The 22929-nt window shown below is 43.2% G+C and overlaps 1 protein-coding gene across 5 annotated transcripts in view; it reads left to right on the forward strand.

The window, feature by feature from the left end:
* Window positions 1-22929, forward strand: part of REPS2 (RALBP1 associated Eps domain containing 2) — a 303614-nt gene that overhangs the window by 251588 nt on the left and 29097 nt on the right. For all 5 annotated transcript variants that reach the window (XM_077296311.1, XM_077296312.1, XM_077296310.1 and 2 more), the window contains exon 17: window positions 21996-22073. In XM_077296311.1, coding sequence (XP_077152426.1) covers window positions 21996-22073 — 78 coding nt within the window. The remainder of the gene's footprint in view (window positions 1-21995; window positions 22074-22929) is intronic.

Below are 22929 nucleotides of genomic sequence, written 5' to 3' on the forward strand. Positions count from 1 at the left end.
CCAATAAAGCTTTTCAAGATTTTAGAGGCTGGAGTATACACCTTTTCTTCATCTTCCATTGCTGCACGTCTTGGTCAGGACGATAACTCCATGCTCCTTCGGTCTGTCGGTGAGCTGGCTGTGGCTTTGTTAGCCTTATTTTTCTATATATCAGATAACTGTGTTTGTCTGACAGCTATTTCTTTAGACCCCACTTTGCACATGCAAACTGGGTTCTGCCAGGCATCCATTTATTATTTATGGGGAGAGGGGAGTAAACCTCTGCCAGACACCTCAAGGAACAACAAAAAATTGAGGGGATGTGATGTGCAGTAATGGACAACTCTTTAACCCCTTCCTGACATGCGGCGTATATGTACCTCTCTTTGGGAGCTGTGTTCTCACAAAGAGAAGTATACATACGGCACCGGTATTTCCAGTCACTGCTGTGCATTGCGCACTAACCGAGTTAAGATGTCTGCTCTCTTTGACAGCAGGCCGTCCCTACACATTGCCTTGGGAAGGGGGGGGGGTTATACCACCCCCCCCCCCCCGCATTGGCGATGGCAGTCATTGCCTGATCAATTCTGATCAGAAAGTCACAACGAAGTCACAATAAAGTTACAAAAAAAAAATCCATGTGACATTCTGTAATTGGTGCTGTCTTAGACAGCACCAATCATAACAGTCGCAATGGGTGGGGTAATAGCCACGTCACCTCTCCTAATTAACCCCTTTGGCGCTGATTGGTTGAACAATATTTAATGATCAAACAGCACCAAAGAGGTTAATCTAAAATAGCGATCACTACTCTGCATGCCATCTTTACCTTAGAGTTGGGATGCAGAGTGATTGTGAGTTGCCCGCCAGGGCAATGGGGTTACTCGGTACCGGGTCCGGTCGCACTTAAAGGGGCTGTCACGTGGCTGCGACCCAGTCCGTGGCCCTGGGCGCCCAATTAAAAAGGGGAAAGGTCTTTAAGGGGTATTTTGGAATAAAGTCTATTCATTACGCCACCTGTGGTTCTCGGTCATAGGGACCGGCACTGCTTAAAGGGGTCCTCTTGGGTGATGTTGTTGCAGCAAGATCGTGACGCTTCCCACAGGTGAAGCGGAGTCCCCAGAGCTCCCAAGGTGTATGGCAAGGATGGTGGGTTGCCATAAATAACGGAGGACACACAGTTGCAGTCCTTACCTGGTTTACTGACAGTAGCAGTCCACAGTCCAGGGTACCAGGAACAGGTGATGATAAGGCCCGACCGGCCTGGAGGCAATAGTGAATCCCTCTCACAGGTGAGGTCCATAAGCCTTCCTACTTGCGCTAGTGTGCGAGGTCCCTGCTGCCTGTAGCTGCTGGCAAAGTCCTCTCCCTCCTGTTCTGAGACAGTTACCTGTATGGTGAGCAGATTGAGCCGTTTTATAGGGTCTCTATCACGACCCGGGCTCTATAGGTGCTGCTTCATCTCCAGGCGTGGTGTGGGCAATTAACATGCAGTCCTATGCCCTCCTTTTCTGCTATGTGTCCTAGAGTACCACACAGCCTCGGGCTCCCGGTGCCCGGTTCCTTCGCTTCGGCTCTGAGGGTGCCCGGTCACAGTTCCCCTCTGAGCCCCTTTCCTTCTCGACTGTGCTCCTTTCCTCAGTAGCTCCACCACTTTCAACCCCTCGGGTTCACTTCCTTTCCCTGGAGCTGCAGCTCAGTCCTGGCTGCACGGCTCCGCTGTCTTATCTCAGTTCCAGACTTTCTTCCATTTCCACTGTCTGCTCCAGACTGCCTAACTCCTCCTCCAGATCAGAACACTTAAAGCTGGGGAAGCGCCCTTGAATACTGGTTCAGTGCTCCCCCTTCTGGCCTGGATTCAGAATGTGTTGAATGTGGGTGCGTTACCTGGTAAAGAGAATCCTTCATGCCTCCAAGCATGATATTGCCCTCTCCGAAAGGAAGGCAACATCACTGTAACAACCGGTTACCTGGGGTGTTACAATTGTATACCCCTTGTGTTACTTGAGATATTGAAATTCATTGAATGCCAGTGAGATCCTCCTGCGATCTGTCTCCTGCGATCACAGCAGCAGTAGCAGTTCCTCAATCCTTGTTTCAGCTTCCCACCAAAACCTCCCAGTCCCCATTGTATTTTTTCTGCACTTGTTTACTTTTTCATGTGTGCGGTGTCCTGCGCTGAGCAGTTGCACTCTTCCCATGGCCGCAGTGCTCTGATCAGTATAGCTGCTGATCAGAGTCTGCGCCAAGACTTAGAGCAGCATCCTTTGCAGTGTTAGTGATGTCCGATTTTCTTTGAGAAAAAAATAATAGTAGTTAGCGCAGATTAGAGGTAGCGTAACAGAGTAGCAGATGTCGCAGTGTTAGTGATGTCCAATTTTCTTTTAGAGAAAAAAAGTACAGAGCAGGGAGATAGTGTTTTACTTTTGCAAAAAAAAAAAAACTGTTATTGGCAGGTAAATTCTTAGCTAGTGCACTAGCGGAATGTACTTTGCAGTGTTAGTGATGTGTGTTTTTCTTTTGCAGAAAAAAAAGAATAGTTAGCGCCAAGTAAATTTATAGATAGTACATTTGTGGAGTGTATGTTGCAGTAAGTCGTTATCTCAGTAAATTAGAATAACTAACAAAAAACACATGCAAATACTTCCTAAGGGTTTAAAAAGGTCCTTTAGTCTGTTTCAGTAGGCTCCACAATCATGGGGAAGACTGCTGACTTGGCAGCTGTCCAGAAGGCAGTCATTAACACACTCCACAAAGAGGGAAAGCCACAAAAGGTCACTGCTTTAGAATCTGGCTGTTCACAAAGCGCTGTATCCAAGCATGTTAATGTAAAGTTGAGTGGAAGGAAAAAGTGTGGAAGAAAAAGGTGCACAAGCAACTGGGATAACCGGAACCTTGAAAGGATTGTTAAGAAAAGGCCATTCAAAAATTTGGGGGAGAGTGGACTGCTGCTGGAGTCATTGCTTCAAGAGCCACCACACACAGACGTATCCAGGACATGGGCTACAAGTGTCACATTCCTTGTGTCAAGCCACTCATGACCAATAGACAATGCCAGAAGTGTCTTACCTGGGCCAAGGAGAAAAAGAACTGTACTGCTGCTCAGTGGTCCATGGTGTTGTTTTGAGACTAAAGTAAATTTTGCATTTCGTTTGGAAATCAAGGTCCCAGAGTCTGGAGGAAGAGTGGAGCTGCACACAATCCAAGCTGCTTGAGGTCTAGTGTGAAGTTTCCACAATCAGTGATGGTTTGGGCAGCCATGTCATCTGCTGGTGTAGGTCCACTGTGTTTTATCAAGACCAAAGTCAGCACAGCCCTCTACCAGGAAATTTTATAGCACTTCATGCTTCCCTCTATTGACAAGCTTTGTGGAGATGGAAGTTTAATTTTCCAGTAGGACTTGGCACCTGTCCACACTGCCAAAAGTTCCAATACCTGGTTTAAAAACAACAATACCACTGTGTTTGATAGGCCAGCAAACTCGCCTGACCTTAACCCCATAGACAATCTATGGGGTATTGTCAAGAGGAAGATGAGAGACACCAGACCCAACAATGCAGACAAGCTGAAGGCTGCTATCAAAGCAACCTGGGCTTCCATAACACCTCAGCAGTGCCACAGGCTGATCACCTCCATGCCGCGCTGCATTGATGCAGTAACTGATGCAAAAGGAGCCCGACCAAGTATTGAGCACATTTACTGAACATACATTTCAGTAGGTCAGCATTTCAGATTTTAAAATCATTTTTGAAGTCAGTGTTATAAAGTATTCTAATTTACTGAGATAATGACTTTTGGGTTTTCGTTGGCTGTAAGCCATAATCATCAACATTAATAGAAATAAACACTTGAAATAGATCACTCTGTTTGTAAATGACTCTATATAATATATGAGTTTCACTTTTTGTATTGAAGAATTAAAATAAATTAACTTTTTGATGATATTCTAATTTTGTGAGAAGCACCTGTAAAAGGTGGTGCGTAGGAATAAAATTGAGGGGGCATTCAATATGAATGCACAAGTGATTTCAGTTTTGGGGTTGACAGACTTCTTTTCATTGTTCAGGGGCAGTAAAACATTAACCCCTTTCTGACATTAGATGTACTATCCCGTCGAGGTGGGGTGGGCCCGTATGACCACCGACAGGATAGTATGTCATAGCGATCGGCCGCGCTCACGGGGGGGCTCCCTGCGTGCTTCCCTGAGACCCCCGGAGCAACGCGATGTGATTGCGTTCCTCCGAGGGTCTCTTACCTCCTCCTCCCTGCAGCAGGTCCGGATCCAAAATGGCCGCGGCATCCGGGTCCTGCAGGGAGGTGGCTTCACAGCGCCTGCTCAGAGCAGGCGCCGGGAAGCCTCCAGGAGCTGTGCACGTCAGATCGCCGATCTTACACAGTGCGCAGCAAAGTGTCAGATCGGTGATCTTACACCATAACATGATGCCCCCCCTGGGGCAATGTTATAGTGTAAAAAATAAAATATTCACATGTGTAAAAAAAATAAAAAAAATCCCCCCCAAAATTAAAAAAATATATATATATTGTTCCTATAAATACATTTCTTTATCGAAATAAAAAAAAACAATAAAAGTACACATATTTAGTATCGCCGCGTCCGTAACGACCCGACCTATAAAACTGTCCCACTAGTTAACCCCTTCAGTGAACACCGTAAAAAAAAAAAAAAAACAAGGCAAAAAACAATGCTTTATTATCATACCGCCAAACAAAAAGTGGAATAACACGCGATCAAAAAGACGGATATAAATAACCATGGTACCGCTGAAAATGTCATCTTGTCCCGCAAAAAACGAGCTGCCATACAGCATCATCAAAGAAAAAATAAAAAAGTTATAGTCCTCAGAATAAAGCGATGCAAAAATAATTATTTTTTCTATAAAATAGTTTTTATCGTATAAAAGCGCCAAAACATAAAAAATGATATAAATGAGGTATCGCTGTAATCGTACTGACCCGAAGAATAAAACTGCTTTATCCATTTTACCAAACGCGGAATAGTATAAACGCCTCCCCCAAAAGAAATTCATGAATAGCTGGTTTTTGGTCATTCTGCCTCACAAAAATCAGACTAAAAAGCGATCAAAAAATGTCATGTGCCTGAAAATGTCACCAATAAAAACGTCAACTCGTCCTGCAAAAAACAAGACTTCACATGACTCAGTGGACCAAAATATGGAAAAATTATAGCTCTCAAAATGTGGTAATGCAAAAAATATTTTTTGCAATAAAAAGCGTCTTTCAGTGTGTGACGGCTGCCAATCATAAAAATCCGCTAAAAACGCTATAAAAGTAAATCATACCCCCCCTTCATCACCCCCTTAGTTAGCGAAAAATTAAAAAATTAAAAAAATGTATTTATTTCCATTTTCCCATTAGGGTTAGAGCTAGGGTTAGGGTTAGGGCTAGGATAAGGGCTAGGGTTAGGGCTAGGGTTAGGGCAAGGGTTAGGGCTAGGGTTAGGGCAAGGGTTAGGGCTAGGGTTACGGCAAGGGTTAGGGCTAGGGTTAGGGCTAGGGTTAGGGTTGGGGCTAGGGTTAAGGCTAGTTAGGGTTGGGGCTAAAGTTAGGGTTAGGGTTGGGGCTAAAGTTAGGGTTTGGATTACATTTACGGTTGGGAATAGGGTTGGTATTAGGGTTAGGGGTTTGTCAGGGTTAGGGGTGTGGTTAGGGTTACCGTTGGGATTAGGGTTAGGGATGTGTTTGGATTAGGGTTTCAGTTATAATTGGGGGGTTTCCACTGTTTAGGCACATCAGGGGCTCTCCAAACGCGACATGGCGTCTGATCTCAATTCCAGGCAATTCTGCGTTGAAAAAGTAAAACAGTGCTCCTTCCCTTCCGAGCTCTTCCGTGTGCCCAAACAGGGGTTTACTCCAACATATGGGGTATCAGCGTACTCAGGACACATTGGACAACAACTTTTGGGGTCCAATTTCTCCTGTTACCCTTGGGAAAATACAAAACTGGGAGCTAAAAATAATTTTTGTGGAAAAAAAAAAGGATTTTTTATTTTCACGGCTCTGCGTTATAAACTGTAGTGAAACACTTGGGGGTTCAAAGTTCTCACAACACATCTAGATAAGTTCCTTGGGGGGTCTAGTTTCCAATATTGGGTCACTTGTGGGGGGTTTCTACTGTTTAGGTACATTAGGGGCTCTGCAAACGCAATGTGACGCCTGCAGACCAATCCATCTAAGTCTGCATTCCAAATGACGCTCTTTCCCTTCTGAGCTCTGCCATGCGCTCAAACGGTGGTTCCCCCCCACATATTGGGTATCAGTGTACTCAGGACAAACTGGACAACAACTTTTGGGGTCCAATTTCAACTGTTACACTTGAAAAAAAACAAAACTGGGGGCTAAAAAATAATTTTTGTGGAAAGAAAAAGTTTTTTATTTCCACTGCTCTGCGTTATAAACTGTAGTGAAACACTTGGGGGTTCAAAGTTCTCACAACACATCTAGATAAGTTCCTTGGGGGGTCTAGTTTCCAATATGGGGTCACTTGTGGGGGGTTTCTACTGTTTAGGTACATTAGGGGCTCTGCAAACGCAATGTGACGCCTGCAGACCAATCCATCTAAGTCTGCATTCCAAATGACGCTCTTTCCCTTCCGAGCTCTGCCATGCGCTCAAACGGTGGTTCCCCCCCACATATGGGGTATCAGTGTACTCAGGACAAACTGGACAACAACTTTTGGGGTCCAATTTCAACTGTTACACTTGAAAAAAAACAAAACTGGGGGCTAAAAAATAATTTTTGTGGAAAGAAAAAGTTTTTTATTTCCACTGCTCTGCGTTATAAACTGTAGTGAAACACTTGGGGGTTCAAAGTTCTCACAACACATCTAGATAAGTTCCTTGGGGGGTCTAGTTTCCAATATGGGGTCACTTGTGGGGGGTTTCTACTGTTTAGGTACATTAGGGGCTCTGCAAACGCAATGTGACGCCTGCAGACCAATCCATCTAAGTCTGCATTCCAAATGACGCTCTTTCCCTTCCGAGCTCTGCCATGCGCTCAAACGGTGGTTCCCCCCCACATATGGGGTATCAGTGTACTCAGGACAAACTGGACAACAACTTTTGGGGTCCAATTTCAACTGTTACACTTGAAAAAAAAAAAAACTGGGGGCTAAAAAATAATTTTTGTGGAAAGAAAAAGTTTTTTATTTCCACTGCTCTGCGTTATAAACTGTAGTGAAACACTTGGGGGTTCAAAGTTCTCACAACACATCTAGATAAGTTCCTTGGGGGGTCTAGTTTCCAATATGGGGTCACTTGTGGGGGGTTTCTACTGTTTAGGTACATTAGGGGCTCTGCAAACGCAATGTGACGCCTGCAGACCAATCCAGCTAAGTCTGCATTCCAGAAGACGCTCCTTCACTTCCGAGCTCTGCCATGCGCTCAAACAGTGGTTCCCCCCCACATATGGGGTATTAGCGTACTCACGACAAATTGGACAACAACTTTTGGGGTCCAATTTCAACTGTTACCCTTGGAAAAATACAAAACTAGGGGCTAAAAAATAATTTTTGTTGAAAAAAAAATAATTTTTATTTTCACGGCTCTGTGTTATAAACTGTAGTGAAACACTTGGGGGTTCAAAGCTCTAACAACACATCTAGATGAGTTCCTTAGGGGATCTACTTTCCAAAATGGTGTCACTTGTGGGGGGTTTCAATGTTTAGGCACATCAGGGGCTCTCCAAACGTAACATGGCGTCCTGTTATGGTTCTCAATGGCAAGAGAACATAGCCCAGCATACATAGGAACTAGCTCTTGGAAGGATGGAAACTTAAACTGACCATGAACTAAACCTGCCGCACAACTAACAGTAGCCGGGTAGCGTAGCCTGCGTTTTATCCCTAGACGCCCAGCGCCGGCCGGAGGACTAACTAATCCTGGCAGAGGAAAATATAGTCCTGGCTCACCTCTAGAGAAATTTCCCCGAAAGGCAGACAGAGGCCCCCACATATATTGGCGGTGATTTAAGATGAAAATGACAAACGTAGTATGAAAATAGGTTTAGCAAAATCGAGGTCCGCTTACTAGATAGCAGGAAGACAGAAAGGGTACTTTCATGGTCAGCTGAAAACCCTATCAATACACCATCCTGAAATTACTTTAAGACTCTAGTATTAACTCATAACATCAGAGTGGCAATTTCAGATCACAAGAGCTTTCCAGACACAGAAACGAAACTGCAGCTGTGAACTGGAACAAAATGCAAAAAACAAACAAGGACAAAAGTCCGACTTAGCTGGAAGTTGTCTGGTAGCAGGAACATGCACAGAAAGGCTTCTGATTACAATGTTGACCGGCATGGAAGTGACAGAGGAGCAAGGTTAAATAGCGACTCCCACATCCTGATGGGAACAGGTGAACAGAGGGGATGATGCACACAAGTTCAATTCCACCAGTGGCCACCGGGGAGCCCAAAATCCAATTTCACAACAGCGTCCCATCTCAATTCCTGTCAATTTTGCATTGAAAAGTTAAACGGCGCTCCTTCCCTTCCGAGCTCTCCCATGCACCCAAACAGTGGTTTACCCCCACATATGGGGTATCAGCGTACTCAGGACAAATTGTACAACAACTTTTGCGGTCCAATTTCTTCTCTTACCCTTGGGAAAATAAAAAATTGAGGGCAAAAAGATCATTTTTGTGAAAAAATATGATTTTTCATTTTTACGGCTCTGCATTATAAACTTCTGTGAGTCACTTAATGGGTCAAAGTGCTCACCACACATCTATATAAGTTCCTTAGGGGGTCTACTTTCCAAAATGGTGTCACTTGTGGGGGGTTTCAATGTTTGGGCACATCAGTGGCTCTCCAAACGCAACATGGCGTGCCATCTCAATTCCTGTCAATTTTGCATTGAAAAGTCAAATGGCGCTCCTTCGCTTCTGAGCTCTGCCATGCGCCCAAACAGTTGTTTACCCCCACATATGGGGTATTGGTGTACTCAGGACAAATTGTACAACAACTTTTGTGGTCCATTTTCTCCTGTTACCCTTGGTAAAATAAAAGAAATTGGAGTTGAAGTAAATTTTTTGTGAAAAAAAGTTAAATGTTCATTTTTATTTAAACATTCCAAAAATTCCTGTGAAACACCTGAAGGGTTAATAAACTTCTTGAATGTGGTTTTGAGCACCTTGAGGGGTGCAGTTTTTAGAATGGTGTCACACTTGGTTATTTTCTATCATATAGACCCCTCAAAATGACTTCAAATGAGATGTGGTCCCTAAAAAAAAATGGTGTTGTAAAAATGAGAAATTGCTGGTCAACTTTTAACCCTTATAACTCCCTAACAGAAAAAAATGTTTGTTCCAAAATTGTGCTGATGTAAAGTAGACATGTGGGAAATGTTACTTATTAAGTATTTTGTGTGACATATCTGTGTGATTTAATTGCATAAAAATTCAAAGTTGGAAAATAGCGAAATTTTCAACATTTTCGCCAAATTTCCGTTTTTTTCACAAATAAACGCAGGTAATATCAAAGAAATTTTACCACTATCATGAAGTACAATATGTCACGAGAAAACGTTGTCAAAATCACCAGGATCCGTTAAAGCGTTCCAGAGTTATAACCTCATAAAGGGACAGTGGTCAGAATTGTAAAAATTGGCCTGGTCATTAACGTGCAAACCACCCTTGGGGGTAAAAAGGTTAAAAATCACATTTTTCTCCAGTCTCATCTATGAGTCCCCTGCCTTCCTAATTCCATCAGAGCAGGATAACAGTGATTTCTTCCATTCTGACAGAATAGTGAAGGCTTAATGCCAACCAGAGACTGATGATTGGCTGCAGCAGTTATGTAACATTGTTTATGTCAGTTGACCGGCCGTGAATACAGTGTTGAAATCGCGGGATCAGGACGTACTTCTAGAGGGTTTTCGTTATTGTATGCTGCACACTTGTGCTATTAAAGAAGCACCACACTCAAAACTTTTTATTCCCTAGTCATTTCTAAATATGAATGTGGTGTGCCTCTGGGGAGGCACCAGATGTTGCAGAAGGGCCAGCTGGGGCATGTAGTCCCACTGGCAACAGATAATGATGTCACGGTAGCTGAAGTGGATCTCTGGACCCCTCATCATTTCCCTTGTGTCCACAACAATTGTCAATAGCGGGAGGTGGCACTTGTGGATGATATAGTACTCTCCAGGGGCACTCTTGTAGTGGTGGTGGTGTCTGGGTGCAGGTTTTAGAGCGCCCGTGGTGTTTGTGCAATCTCAAGTAGCCAGACATGCATGTGGACTTGAAAAACATAACAGTTTTATTGAAAGAGGTAACAAGGTACAGTCTCTCTCTTAAAGGCAAAGTTCACAGTATATTGTGCATATGAAAGTAGTGATTCTCTCCTCATGAGACAAGCGAGGTTATGGCCTCTCAGGGCAGCTGTTATTAGAGGAACTGTTATGTGCAGTCCAAGAAATATTACACTGCTGGAGGGACCTTCACAGATTGGCTCTCTGTGGAAATACACTAAAGTGTGGAAGTAATCACGGTTTTGAGCCTACCATTCCCTATCGCAGGGGGTAGGTTAAACAAAGTCAGTGGCGTGGCAGCCACGTAGGTCTGGTCCTGGCTAGAAGCAAACAGGAAAACCAGCATGCAGAAGAGCACATGTGCAGCGTTATCTCTCCTTACTCGAAGACTTAATTCCTTTGTGGAGGAGATTATGTGGAGAAGGATGTTCCCTCAGTGTGGACTCGCATGGAAAACTATGATGGGAGCAGTAGTGTTTTCTCCCTTAAGCAGCTTGAACAGCCCACAACTGGAAGTTACCTCAGGAAGTCTGAGAGTCCTGAGCTGGGAGTTACTTCAGGAAATCTGTGTGAGCCCTGAGCTGGGAGGCTCCGCCCAGCTGTTTCTATGGCAGCTTGTTGTGAGGAGACTAATCACTTAAAACATTCATTTACACATTGGCCAGTAGATGGCAGCAAAGCACATTTATGAGTCGTTGGTATACAATGCAATGTATTACATTTTCTAACTCACAGTGCCCAAACTAACTCTGACACACTGGATAAAAAATCTACTGCCACATGACAACTGTCTCATTCAGCAGCAGTAGAGCAGCTACCTGAATGCCACATGTGTAGCCATATGTGAAGTAGTGTAGGTGTATTAAAATACTTAAAGGGAAGGTGCCACCAGTTTTCTTGTAGTTTTTTTTTTGTGAAATTAAGCTTAAAATAGTAATTAAAATGTATTGATCCAATGTTTGCACTGTTTGCATACATTTCTATATGACAAATATTATATATTTTATTACAAATATATATATATATTTACCATTAGGGGGAGCATTTTCCATTTTAGACCTCAAGCAGCTATAGTAAGACTTACCAGCTTTACTGTTAAGAGCAAAATTGGGGCAGTAACTGCTGACATCACCATTTCCTTCCCCTTTTGGGTGGTCTAGTGTTGTGAATTCTGCTCTTGGGCTCCCTCCGGTGGTTGTAAGTGGTAGCGCTGCTGTCTCTGAATCGCAGCATTTATCAGGTGTGTTCACTTTTTGCAATTGTGACTGGGCTATTTAGTCTTGCTTCACCCTTTAGTCAGTGCCAGTTGTCCATTGTTCCTGTAGGATTCACATCTCTGTTGAAATGAACTGCAAAGCAGGAGAGACCAGGCAAAGATAAGTTCTGGCCTTGATTTTTTGCTGTCCACATGCTGTGGCCTTATTGTTCAGTTCTTTTCCATGTTTTTGTCTTGTCCAGCTTGGTCTGTATAAGGATTTGTTTTGCCAAACTGGTATCTCTGGAGATGCAGATATACCCTCCATATCTTTAGTTAGCTGTGGAGATTTTGTATTTTCTGTGGTGGATATTTTCTAGTGTTTTAATACTGACCGCATAGTACTCTGTCCTATCCTTTCTATTTAGCTAGAAGTGGCCTCCTTTGCTAAATTCTGATTTCAGTCTGTGTATGTTTTTTCCCTCTCCTCTCACAGTCAATATTTGTGGGGGGCTGTCTATCCTTTGGGGATTTTCTCTGAGGCAAGATAGATTTCCCTTTTCTATCTCTAGGGGTAATTAGTCCTCCGGCTGTGTCGAGATGTCTAGGGAGCGCTAGGTACATTCCACGGCTACTTCTAGTTGTGGTGTTAAGTTCAGGGTCTGCGGTCAGTACAGGTACCACCTTCTCCAGAGTAAGAGTACGTCTCATGCTGCTCTTAGGCCACCAGATCATAACAGTACAACTGGCCAACAATGAGTTAACCGCATCTCAGAAGAAGGGAAGGAAAGTGCTGAGCCATTTTTTTTTTCTGTAGTCTGTTGTGTTTTTTTTTTTTTCTTCCCTCTTTACCTCTGGGTGGCTCAGGAGTTCGGCGCTGGTATGGATGTTCAGGGATTGGCTTCTCGTGTGGATCAACTTGCTGCTAGAGTACAGGGTATTTCCGATTATATCGTTCAGACTCCAGTTTTAGAGCCTAGAATTCCAACTCCTGATTTGTTTTTTGGGGATAGGTCCAAATTTTTGAGCTTTAAAAATAACTGTAAACTGTTTTTTGCTCTGAAAACCCGTTCCTCTGGTGATCCCATCCAGCAGGTTAAAATTGTTATATCTCTGCTGCGTGGTGACCCCCAGGATTGAGCATTTGCCCTGGAACCTGGGAATCCGGCGTTGCTTAATGTAGACACCTTTTTTCAGGCGCTTAGGTTATTCTATGACGAACCTAATTCAGTGGATCATGCTGAGAAGACCTTGTTGGCCCTGTCTCAGGGTCAAGAAGCGGCAGAATCATATTGCCAGAAGTTTAGAAAATGGTCTGTACTGACTAAATGGAATGAGGATGCCTTGGCGGCAATCTTCAGAAAGGGTCTTTCTGAATCCGGTAAAGATGTTATGGTGGGGTTCCCCACGCCTGCTGGTCTGAATGATTCTATGTCTCTGGCCATTCAGATTGATCGGCGCTTGCGCGAGCGCAGAGTTGTGCACACTATGGCATTGTCTTCCGAGTCCTGAGCCTATGCAGTGTGATTGGATTGTGTCTAGAGCTGAACGACAAGGATTCAGACGTCAGAATAGGTTGTGTTTTTACTGCGGCGATTCTGCTCATGTTATTTCTGATTGCCCTAAGCGTACCAAGAGAATCGCTAGTTCTGTTACCATCAGTACTGTACAACCTAAATTTCTGTTATCTGTGACCCTGATCTGCTCATTATCGTCATTTTCTGTCATGGCATTTGTGGATTCAGGCGCCGCTCTAAACTTAATGGACTTAGAATTTGCCAGACGTTGTGGTTTCCCCTTGCAGCCTTTGCAGAGTCCTATTCCTTTGAGGGGCATTGATGCTACACCATTGGCTAAAAATAAACCTCAGTTTTAGACACAGCTGACCATGTGCATGGCGCCAGCCCATCAGGAAGATTGTCGTTTTCTGGTGTTGCATAATTTGCATGATGCTATTGTGCTGGGTTTCCCATGGTTACAGGTGCATAATCCGGTATTAGATTAGAAATCTATGTCTGTGACTATTTGGGGTTGTCAGGGGGTTCATTGTTGTGAGTTCCGTTCTTGGGCTCCATCCTGTGGTTGCAAATGGTATTTTTGGGAGTTCTGCTCTTGGGCTCCCTCTGGTGGTTTCAAGTGGTACTTAGCAGCTGCTTTCACTAATCGGTTCCCTGGCCTTGTTATTTAACTGGGCTTTGGGCTGTAGTGGATGCCAGCTGTCAATGTTCCTTCCTGTGGATTCAGTCCTTTCCTGGAAGTTCTCTGTTGGCCAGTCCATTTCAGCTTAAGATAAGTTCTGCTAGTTTTTGGGTGTTTCCCTGCCTATGACCTTTTGTTCAGTTTAAGTTATGTCTCTTTTGTCCAGCTTGTCATCATGAAATATTCCGGCTAGTTGGAAGCTCTGGGGTTGCAGATTTGCCCCTCCACACCGTGAGTCGGTGTGGAGGTTATTTTTGTAAACTCTGCGTGGACATTTAGTTTTTATACTGACCGCACAGTAGCCTTTTCTTTCTCTGTCTATTTAGATAGTAGTGGCCTCCTTTGCTAAAATCTAGTTTCATTTCTGAGTTTGTCATTTCCCTCTTCACTCACCGTCAATATTTGTGGGGGGCTATCTTTCCTTTGGAGGTTTCTCTGAGGCGAGATAGTTTTCCATTTCCATCTTCAGGGGTAGCTAGTTCTTAGGCTGTGAAGAGGCGTCTAGGCAGAGATAGGAACGCTCCACGGCTATTTCTAGTGTTGGTGTTAGGAGTAGGGATTGCGGTCAGTAAAGTTACCACCTCCTCAGAGCTAGTACAATATTTGTTTTACCCACTAGGTCATTTCAGTGCTGCTCCGTAATCACTAGGTCATATAGGTGATTACTGTCTGTAGAGCTGCCACCTCCTCTGAGTTTGTCCATGATTGGTTTTACCCACCACGTCATCTCAGTACCACTCCGTAACCACCAGGTCATAACAGTTCATGGTGACGTTCCTTTGATGTCAATTGCCTCCTCCCCCTCTTCTGAAATTCCTGAGTTTTTGTCAGATTTCCAGGATGTATTCAATGAGCCCAAGTCCAGTTCCCTTCCACCGCATAGGGACTGTGATTGTGCTATTGACTTGATTCCAGGCTGTGATCCCTAAGGGCCGACTTTTCAACCTGTCTGTGCCAGAACATACCGCCATGCGGAGCTACGTTAAGGAGTCCTTGGAGAAGGGGCATATTCGGCCATCTTCTTCACCATTGGGAGCAGGTTTTTTTTTTGTTGCCAAAAAAGATGGCTCCTTGAGACCCTGTATTGATTATCACCTCTTGAATAAGATCACGGTCAAATTCCAATACCCTTTGCCTTTGCTTTCTGATCTGTTTGCTAGGATTAAGGGGGCTAGTTGGTTTACTAAGATTGACCTTCGAGGGGCATATAATCTTGTTTGTATTAAGCAGGGTGACGAATGGAAAACTGCATTTAATACGCCCGAAGGCCATTTTGAATACCTTGTGATGCCATTCGGACTCTCTAATGCTCCATCTGTGTTTCAGTCCTTCATGCATGATATATTTCAGAATTATCTTGATAAATTCATGATTGTATATTTGGATGATATTTTGATTTTTTCAGATGATTGGGAGTCTCATGTGAAACAACTCAGGATGGTATTTCAGATCCTTCGTGATAATGCCTTGTTTGTGAAGGGGTCTAAGTGCCTCTTTGGAGTACAGAAGATTTCTTTTTTGGGCTTCATTTTTTCTCCCTCATCTATAGAAATGGATCCGGTTAAGATTCAGGCCATTCATGATTGGATCCAGCCCACATCCGTGAAGAGCCTTCAGAAATTTTTGGGCTTTGCTAATTTTTATCGCCATTTCATTGCCAACTTCTCCAGTGTGGTTAAACCCCTGACCGATTTGACGAAGAAAGGCGCTGACGTGACGAATTGGTCCTCTGCGGCTGTTTCTGCCTTTCAGGAGCTTAAACGCCAATTTACTTCTGCCCCTGTGTTGCGTCAGCCGGATATTTCTCTTCCTTTTCAGGTTGAGGTTGACGCTTCTGAGATTGGGGCAGGGGCCGTTTTGTCTCAGAGGAATTCTGATGGTTCCATGATGAAACCTTGTGCCTTCTTTTCTCTAAAGTTTTCGCCTGCGGAACGCAATTATGATGTCGGCAATCGTGAGTTGTTGGCTATGAAGTGGGCATTTGAGGAGTGGCGACATTGGCTTGAGGGGACCAAGCACCGTATTGTGGTCTTGTCCGATCATAAGAATCAGATTTATCTCGAGTCTGCCAAACGGCTGAATCCTAGACAGGCCCGATGGTCCCTGTTTTTCTCCCGTTTTGATTTTGTGGTCTCGTATCTTCCGGGTTCTAAGAATGTTAAGGCTGATGCCCTCTCTAGAAGCTTTTTGCCTGATTCTACTGGGGTCCTTGAGCCGGTCGGTATTCTGAAGGAAGGGGTGATTCTTTCTGCCATCTCCCCTGATTTACGACGGGTTCTTCAGGAATTTCAGGCTGATAAACCTGACTGCTGTCCAGTGGGGAAATTGTTTGTTCCTGACAGATGGACTAGTAAAGTGATTTCAGAGGTTCATTGTTCTGTGTTAGCTGGTCATCCTGGGATTTTTGGTACCAGAGATTTGGTTGGTAGGTCCTTCTTTGTCACGGGATGTGCATTCTTTTGTGCAGTCCTGTGGGACTTGTGTGCGGGCCAAGCCTTGCTGTTCCCGCGCTAGTGGGTTGCTTTTGCCTTTGCCGGTCCCTGAGAGGCCTTGGACGCATATTTCTATGGATTTTATTTCGGATCTTCCGGTTTATCCCTGGGGCAGAATGAAGAGTAGCATCACAGGGCGGAGCCATTTTGTGGGAGACTGCCCTGTGATCTTCGATCACCAGCAGTTACTGTTTTTCTCTATCCCATCAGTCTCTCTCACCCAGATAACATGATTCTCTCACCTCCCTCCACAAGGCCTGGCCATTCACTGCAGCTTCTTATCTTATCTTACGAAGGGATGAATCACAACTCCTGCAGAGCAGCTGACAGCTCCTGCTCCTATAATGCTAATGGTACACTGTTCCTCCTTGATGTCTATGCTATTCTGACGGGCTTTTCTCCTGCATTTTACTACTGTCAGCCATCAATCTAAGATCTGTTCTGTTGGAAGCAGTACTGCTTATGTTTAGTTGGCAGATCCGAGTGCTCCATGAATATTGCAGCAGAACACTCCCACTACTGTGAATTGTGCAGCCCACAGAGTCGTGCCCAGCTCACTGCTAATGCCGCTGCAATGCTACAGATAGGGTCAGCGGTGGTCTGTTATCTCCTACGACCATGGGGTGCCGTATTATGACACTGATAGTGTTGTGCTGCTGCTGTGAAAACAAGATGTCATCCCCTAGTGCCTTCTTTAAACTCCTATAACACACAAAATATGTTTCAAATGCATTCAAAACTTGGTTATAACAGCATGTTATGCTACATTACATTAATTTATTAATGATCTACAAACGCGGTACCTTGCCTTTAACAAACATCATTCTCCCCAGTTTCCAGAATTGCTTTGGTCCTTCCTTGCCAATTCAAAGAGATTGCGGCTTGGTTTGTGCTGCTTCCCACCAGTGTAAACCTATTGAGTCTACAAAGGAGGCTCCATAGACTTACATTAGGAAAGCGACTTTCAGACCACACATAAAGCCCAGTGTGATCTGGATAGTCTAATTTGAAGTCATATGATCCAGAAGAGGACTGGAGCCATGTTGGAAAGATGGCGATCGGTAAGTATTTTAATGTATCTACACTACATCACATACATATTTACAAAGGATTAGGGTATAATATTTTGGCTGAGAGTGCTTCTTTACTAAGCTGTTGTCCAGTAATGGACAACCCCTATACGATTAAAATTACCTTATCCTCCCTAATGAACAGTCTGTGCAAGTCATGCCAATCTGCGTATTGGCAGATGCCTAGCAACAGGCCTGGCTATGACATGGCCACACACTTTAGATCACCAGTAGAAAAATCCACCTCAACATGATTGTTGAACATGTCATGAAGGCATATTAGGATGTCAAAAAAAAGTCCATCTCACTAGTGATGCCTGAATTCAGTCCGGTCACATTGGTAGGGTCTGATCCTCATTCTATTTCAATAGAGCACCCACAAATATTTTTATATTTCTTTTTTTAAATCAACTTTGCAAGCTTTATCTGCAAAAGAAATACAAAATGCATAATTTCTTGTAAATAGAAAAATGAGTCAATGACATGAGAGCTTAATGGCACTAAACGGACATTCTGCATATTCGGTACATGTATTTAAATAAAAAATGAATTAATATATTAATATATTGTAATATTAACTATAACTGTTAATTACTATGGTTATTATATTAAATAGTAATCCTGTTGTCAATTTCTCTTTATACAGAATTTTCAAACATTAACAACATACTCCACTAGGTGGCACTTTAAGAACATCCTAAACACAAGTATTGTCAAGGTCTATAAATGAATCTTATTGAAATAAGCAACTTGCATTATTCATGCACAGTCGCACTCATGCTCACTGCATTACAAAGTACAAATACTACACATATACTGTATATACCGTATATATATATATACAGCTCTGGCAAAAATTAAGAGACCACTGCTAAATATTCAGTTTGTCTAATTTTTCTCTTTATAGTATATTTTTGAGTAAAATGTAAATTGTTCTTTTATTCTATAAATTTCTGACAAATGAAAAATGGTCAAAATAAAAAAAAAGCCCAGTGCTTTCAGACCTCAAATAATGCAAAGAAAACAAGTTTATAATCATTTAGAAACAACAATACTAATGTTTTAACTCAGGAAGAGTTCAGAAATCAATATTTTGTGGAATACCCATGATTTTTAATCACAGCTTTCATGCGTCTTGGCATGCTTTCCACCAGTCTTTCACACTGCTTCTGGCTCAAAATTGTAAGCAATTCTTCTATGTTTGATGGCTTGTGACTATCCATCATCCTCTTGATTACATTCCAGAGGTTTTCAATGGAGTTCAGGACTAGAGATCGGGCTGCCCATGACAGGGTTTTGATGTGGTGCTGCTAAGATATTTTAGTGCAGCAGATTATTGCAAACATTTCTGGGCCAGAAAATCAGTGTTCTATATCTTAATGGGCTTGTTTCTACAACTTATGCATGGATAGCTCTATCCTGCACTCAGCTGTGTCTCTTTTCATGTACAGATTCAATTATGCCCTTATCTAAAACATACCTCAACTCATTTAAAGAGTAGCTAAACTTTCTTCTAGAGTTTTCATATTTAGTAAAGGCACTTTGCCTTCACATTGGTTGGGGTTCAGGTCCTGAGGTGTCTTGTGGTTGCATTAAAGGGAACCTGTCACCTCCAGGGTGTTTTTAAATAAAAGAGCCACCTTCTGCAGCACTAAGGCTGCATTCTGTGAAAGTGGCTCTTATGTTTAGCATCCCTAGGAATGCTGAATTAATCACTTTTATAAATTTGGCGCCATAACTCTATTGAGGTATGAGTTCTCCCTGACTCAAGCGCCTCGCAGCCGTCCATCATCCCACCGGGCGCCGCCTCCTCTCTGTCATGACGTCAGGGCGCCTTCATGTAGCAGAGGCCCCAGATCCCACCCCGCAGTGTGTTATGAATCTGGCGCCTGCGCAGTGGAGCGGGTCACCATGCTCGATTGAATGAACATATGCGTTTGTTAAAATGATTTTGTGTTCATATGTTCAGTCCTTTTACCAAAGATGCCAAGTGGTTAAAAGAAATTAGCTGACCATTCTTAAAGTCTGGTCTGGAAAGACACTTTGGCATCTTTTTGAGAGTTTTGCCAATGTTTTTTTACTGAAAAACCACCAGCGGTTTCCTTATTCTTGAATTGAGTTTCATAAATGACCTTAAAGTTCAAATAAAAAAAAAAAAAGCCACAAAAATGCTGGAAAAAACGCCTAAAAAAACTGCTGGTGGTTAAATACAGTAGAAAATTGAGCAGGAAACAACAAAAAAAAATCTAAAAAAGCCACTTAAGGAAAAAACGTTTGTTGAAGCTTCTGGTTTTTTTTACAAAAAAAAACTCATCTGGTTTGCCCCGCCTGTAAATGTTGTCATGTGCACATACCCTTAAAGGGGTTGTCCACTACTAGGACAACCCCTTCTCAATCTAAATGTTTGGCCCTGATAAAATAAAAAAGATTATACTCTCCTCCTGTGACAGTGCCATTCCAGCAGTGTCAGCACTCGCAGTTCACATGCTGTCTGCTGCCCAATAAGTGCTGCCATCACGGTCTCCGCCTTCATACAAATTGAACATGAATAGGAAGTCAGTGCTAAACATTAAGATCAAGATATGGTTGTCCTACTAGTGGGCAATCCCTTTAAAAGTGATGTCAGAGCTCTATGGGCTTCTATACTTTTATGGTCTTCATTTTCAGACTCGTACGAGTCTAGCCACTTGTGTCAGCAAACATTGTAAACGTTGGGTAGACAGAAACCATGTAGCAACAATACAGACAGCATTTATAATTTGTTTTGAATCAAGGTTTTTTTGATTGAGTCCTCCACCCCCACTACTGAGTAATGCTCATTCAGATGTTTGTGCAAATTGGTCCAAACTTGAATCACAGTGCACGGACTGACCACGGTTCTCCTGACCAGAGAGTGACAGCATCATATAAATATATGAAGCTGTCCTGCTATGGCCGGTAGAGCTGTGGCCAGTCCATACATTGTGGTCCAAGATCAGACAGATTTGAACAGATATCATCTTGGGCCCTTACTGAGCATTAGATCCAACGTGGCTACATGCTTCTTTCTATATGTGGTACAATTGGTCCGAACTTGAATCAAAGTGCACGGACTGACCACGGTTCTCCTGACCCGAGAGTGACAGCATCATATAAAAATATGAAGCTGTCCTGCTACGGTCGGTAGACCTGTGGCCAGTCCATGCATTGTGGTCCAAGATCAGACAGATTTGAACAGATATCTTCTTGGGCCCTTACTGAGCATTAGATCCAACGTGGCTACATGCTTCTTTCTATATGTGGTACACGGAAGCTTAGAGATTTTTTCACAGATATATTGTTATATACATTAGCGTTGAACCTTTAAAACCGCTAAACATTTTTGTATTTGGTTTGTACTATACACCACTTAAAGCGAACCTGTCAGCAGGATTTTGCAAAGTAAACTACAGGCACTGTCAGGTTGGCAGTGTTAAACTGATTAAAATGATACCTGGGGTGAAGAAATCCATCTTGTAGTTCTTGTGTAATCAGTGTTAGGGTACTGTCACACAGTGCAATTTTGATCGCTACGACGGCACGATCCGTGACGTCGCAGCGTCGTATGATTATCGCTCCAGCATCGTAGACTGCGGTCACACTTTGCAATCACGGCGCTGGAGCGATGTCGAAGTCCCCGGGTAACCAGGGTAAACATCGGGTTACTAAGCGCAGGGCCGCGCTTAGTAACCCGATGTTTACCCTGGTTACCAGCGTAAACGTAAAAAAAACAAACAGTACATACTTACATTCCGGTGTCTGTCCCCCGGCGTTCTGCTTCTCTCCACTGTGTAAGCACCATAGCCGGAAAGCAGAGCGGTGACGTCACCGCGTCACCGCTGTGCTCGCTTTCCGGCCGGCAGGCGCTCACAGTGCAGAGAAGCTGAGACGCCGGAGGACAGACACCGGAATGTGAGTATGTACTGTTTGGTTTTTTTACGTTTACGCTGGTAACCAGGGTAAACATCGGGTTACTAAGCGCGGCCCTGCGCTTAGTTACCCGATGTTTACCCTGGTTACAAGCGAACACATCGCTGGATCGGTGTCACACACAACGATCCAGCGATGTCAGCGGGTGATCAAGCGACGAAAGAAAGTTCCAAACGATCTGCTATGACGTACGATTCTCAGCAGGGTCCCTGATCGCTGCTGCGTGTCAGACACTGCGATATCGTAACGATATCGCTAGAACGTCACGAATCGTACCGTCGTAGCGATCAAAATTGCACTGTGTGACAGTACCCTTAGACGTTTTCAGTTAATGATATTCCCGTGCTCCAGGACAGGACTGTAGGCAGAGTCTTATCTTTCTGCTCTAAGCCAGAGAAACCAAGGAAAGACCTACCCACAGGGTTCTCCGAAGCACAAACATGTTCCTCATCATAGAGACAGGCTGTGCTTTGGGGCAGCCTGTGGGCAGGTCTTTCCTTGGCTTCTCTGGCTTAGAGCAAGAAGATAAGACTCTGTCTACTGTTCTGCCCCGGAGCACGGGTTTTCATTTATTGAAAGCTCTGATTACACAAGAACTACAAGATGGATTTCTTCACCCCAGGTATCATTTTAAACAGTTTACCACTGCCAACCTGACAGTGTCTGTAGTTTACTTAGCAAAGTCCTGCTGACAGGTTCTGCTTTAAGTGGTATAATAAAGGCATTGCATACATCAGCTTATCTTACATTTGTTTTTCATTTTCAAATAAGCTCACCTTCCAGTCAATTTGTTTAATAAAGTTAATACTATCTATTCTACAGAATGAACGAGCAGTAGAGATCAAATTGCAGACTAATAAAATGTTGCCACAGACAGAGGAAAGCAGTCCAGACAAAAAGGTAAATCAGCGTTCTTACTGTTGCAATGTTATCCATCACTCACAAGTTTATCTCCAATTTCCTTTACACTTTACAAACTCACATTCATTACTTTATGTAATCCACAGCTTTCAATTAGATGCAGGAGAAGGGATTTTATAGTTGTCCATATGCAGGTGTCTTACATTTACTCAGTCAGAAAAATACTTATACTCCATTATTCTTCAGACAAGCCAAACTGACTGTCAGATTAGGAAATATTAATTGAACTGAATGTACCAGTATTTTTCATATTCAATACGTGTTTTATCTACTTTTTGCGCAATTCATCAACTCTTTTATGCCAGAAAACTGTCATAAAAGGCTTTGAAAAGTTGCACATTTTTTGCGCAATGTGGAGTTGTACAAAGATTTTGCAACTTTGGGCATTACACGCCAGTTTGAAGCTACTCTATCAAAATGGCTGGAGCTGACTGTGGGAGGGGCTTGGCTACACTTGTCCATCAAATTCAGCAAAAGTGCTGGTGTTTTATAAGCTAGAAATACTACTCCACTTGAGGACTAATGTTGCTTTTCTGCCGAGGTGCACTGAGAAGATGCACCAGAATTAAGTTGTGTGCCTCTCTTATTGAATTCAGTGCATCATACAGTCGGGAAAATAAGTATTTGATGCACTGCCGATTTTGCAAGTTTTCCCACCCACAAAGAATGGAGAGGTCTGTAGTTTTTATCATAGGTACACTTTAACTGTAAGAGATAGAATCTAAGAATTAAAAACAGAAAATCACATTGCATATTTTTTAAATAATTAAATTGCATGTTATTGCATGAAATAAATATTTGATCACCTACCAACCAGCAAGAACTCTAGCTCTCA

The sequence above is a fragment of the Ranitomeya variabilis genome, chromosome 3 (assembly GCF_051348905.1).
Source record: "Ranitomeya variabilis isolate aRanVar5 chromosome 3, aRanVar5.hap1, whole genome shotgun sequence".
Lineage (NCBI taxonomy): Eukaryota > Metazoa > Chordata > Amphibia > Anura > Dendrobatidae > Ranitomeya > Ranitomeya variabilis.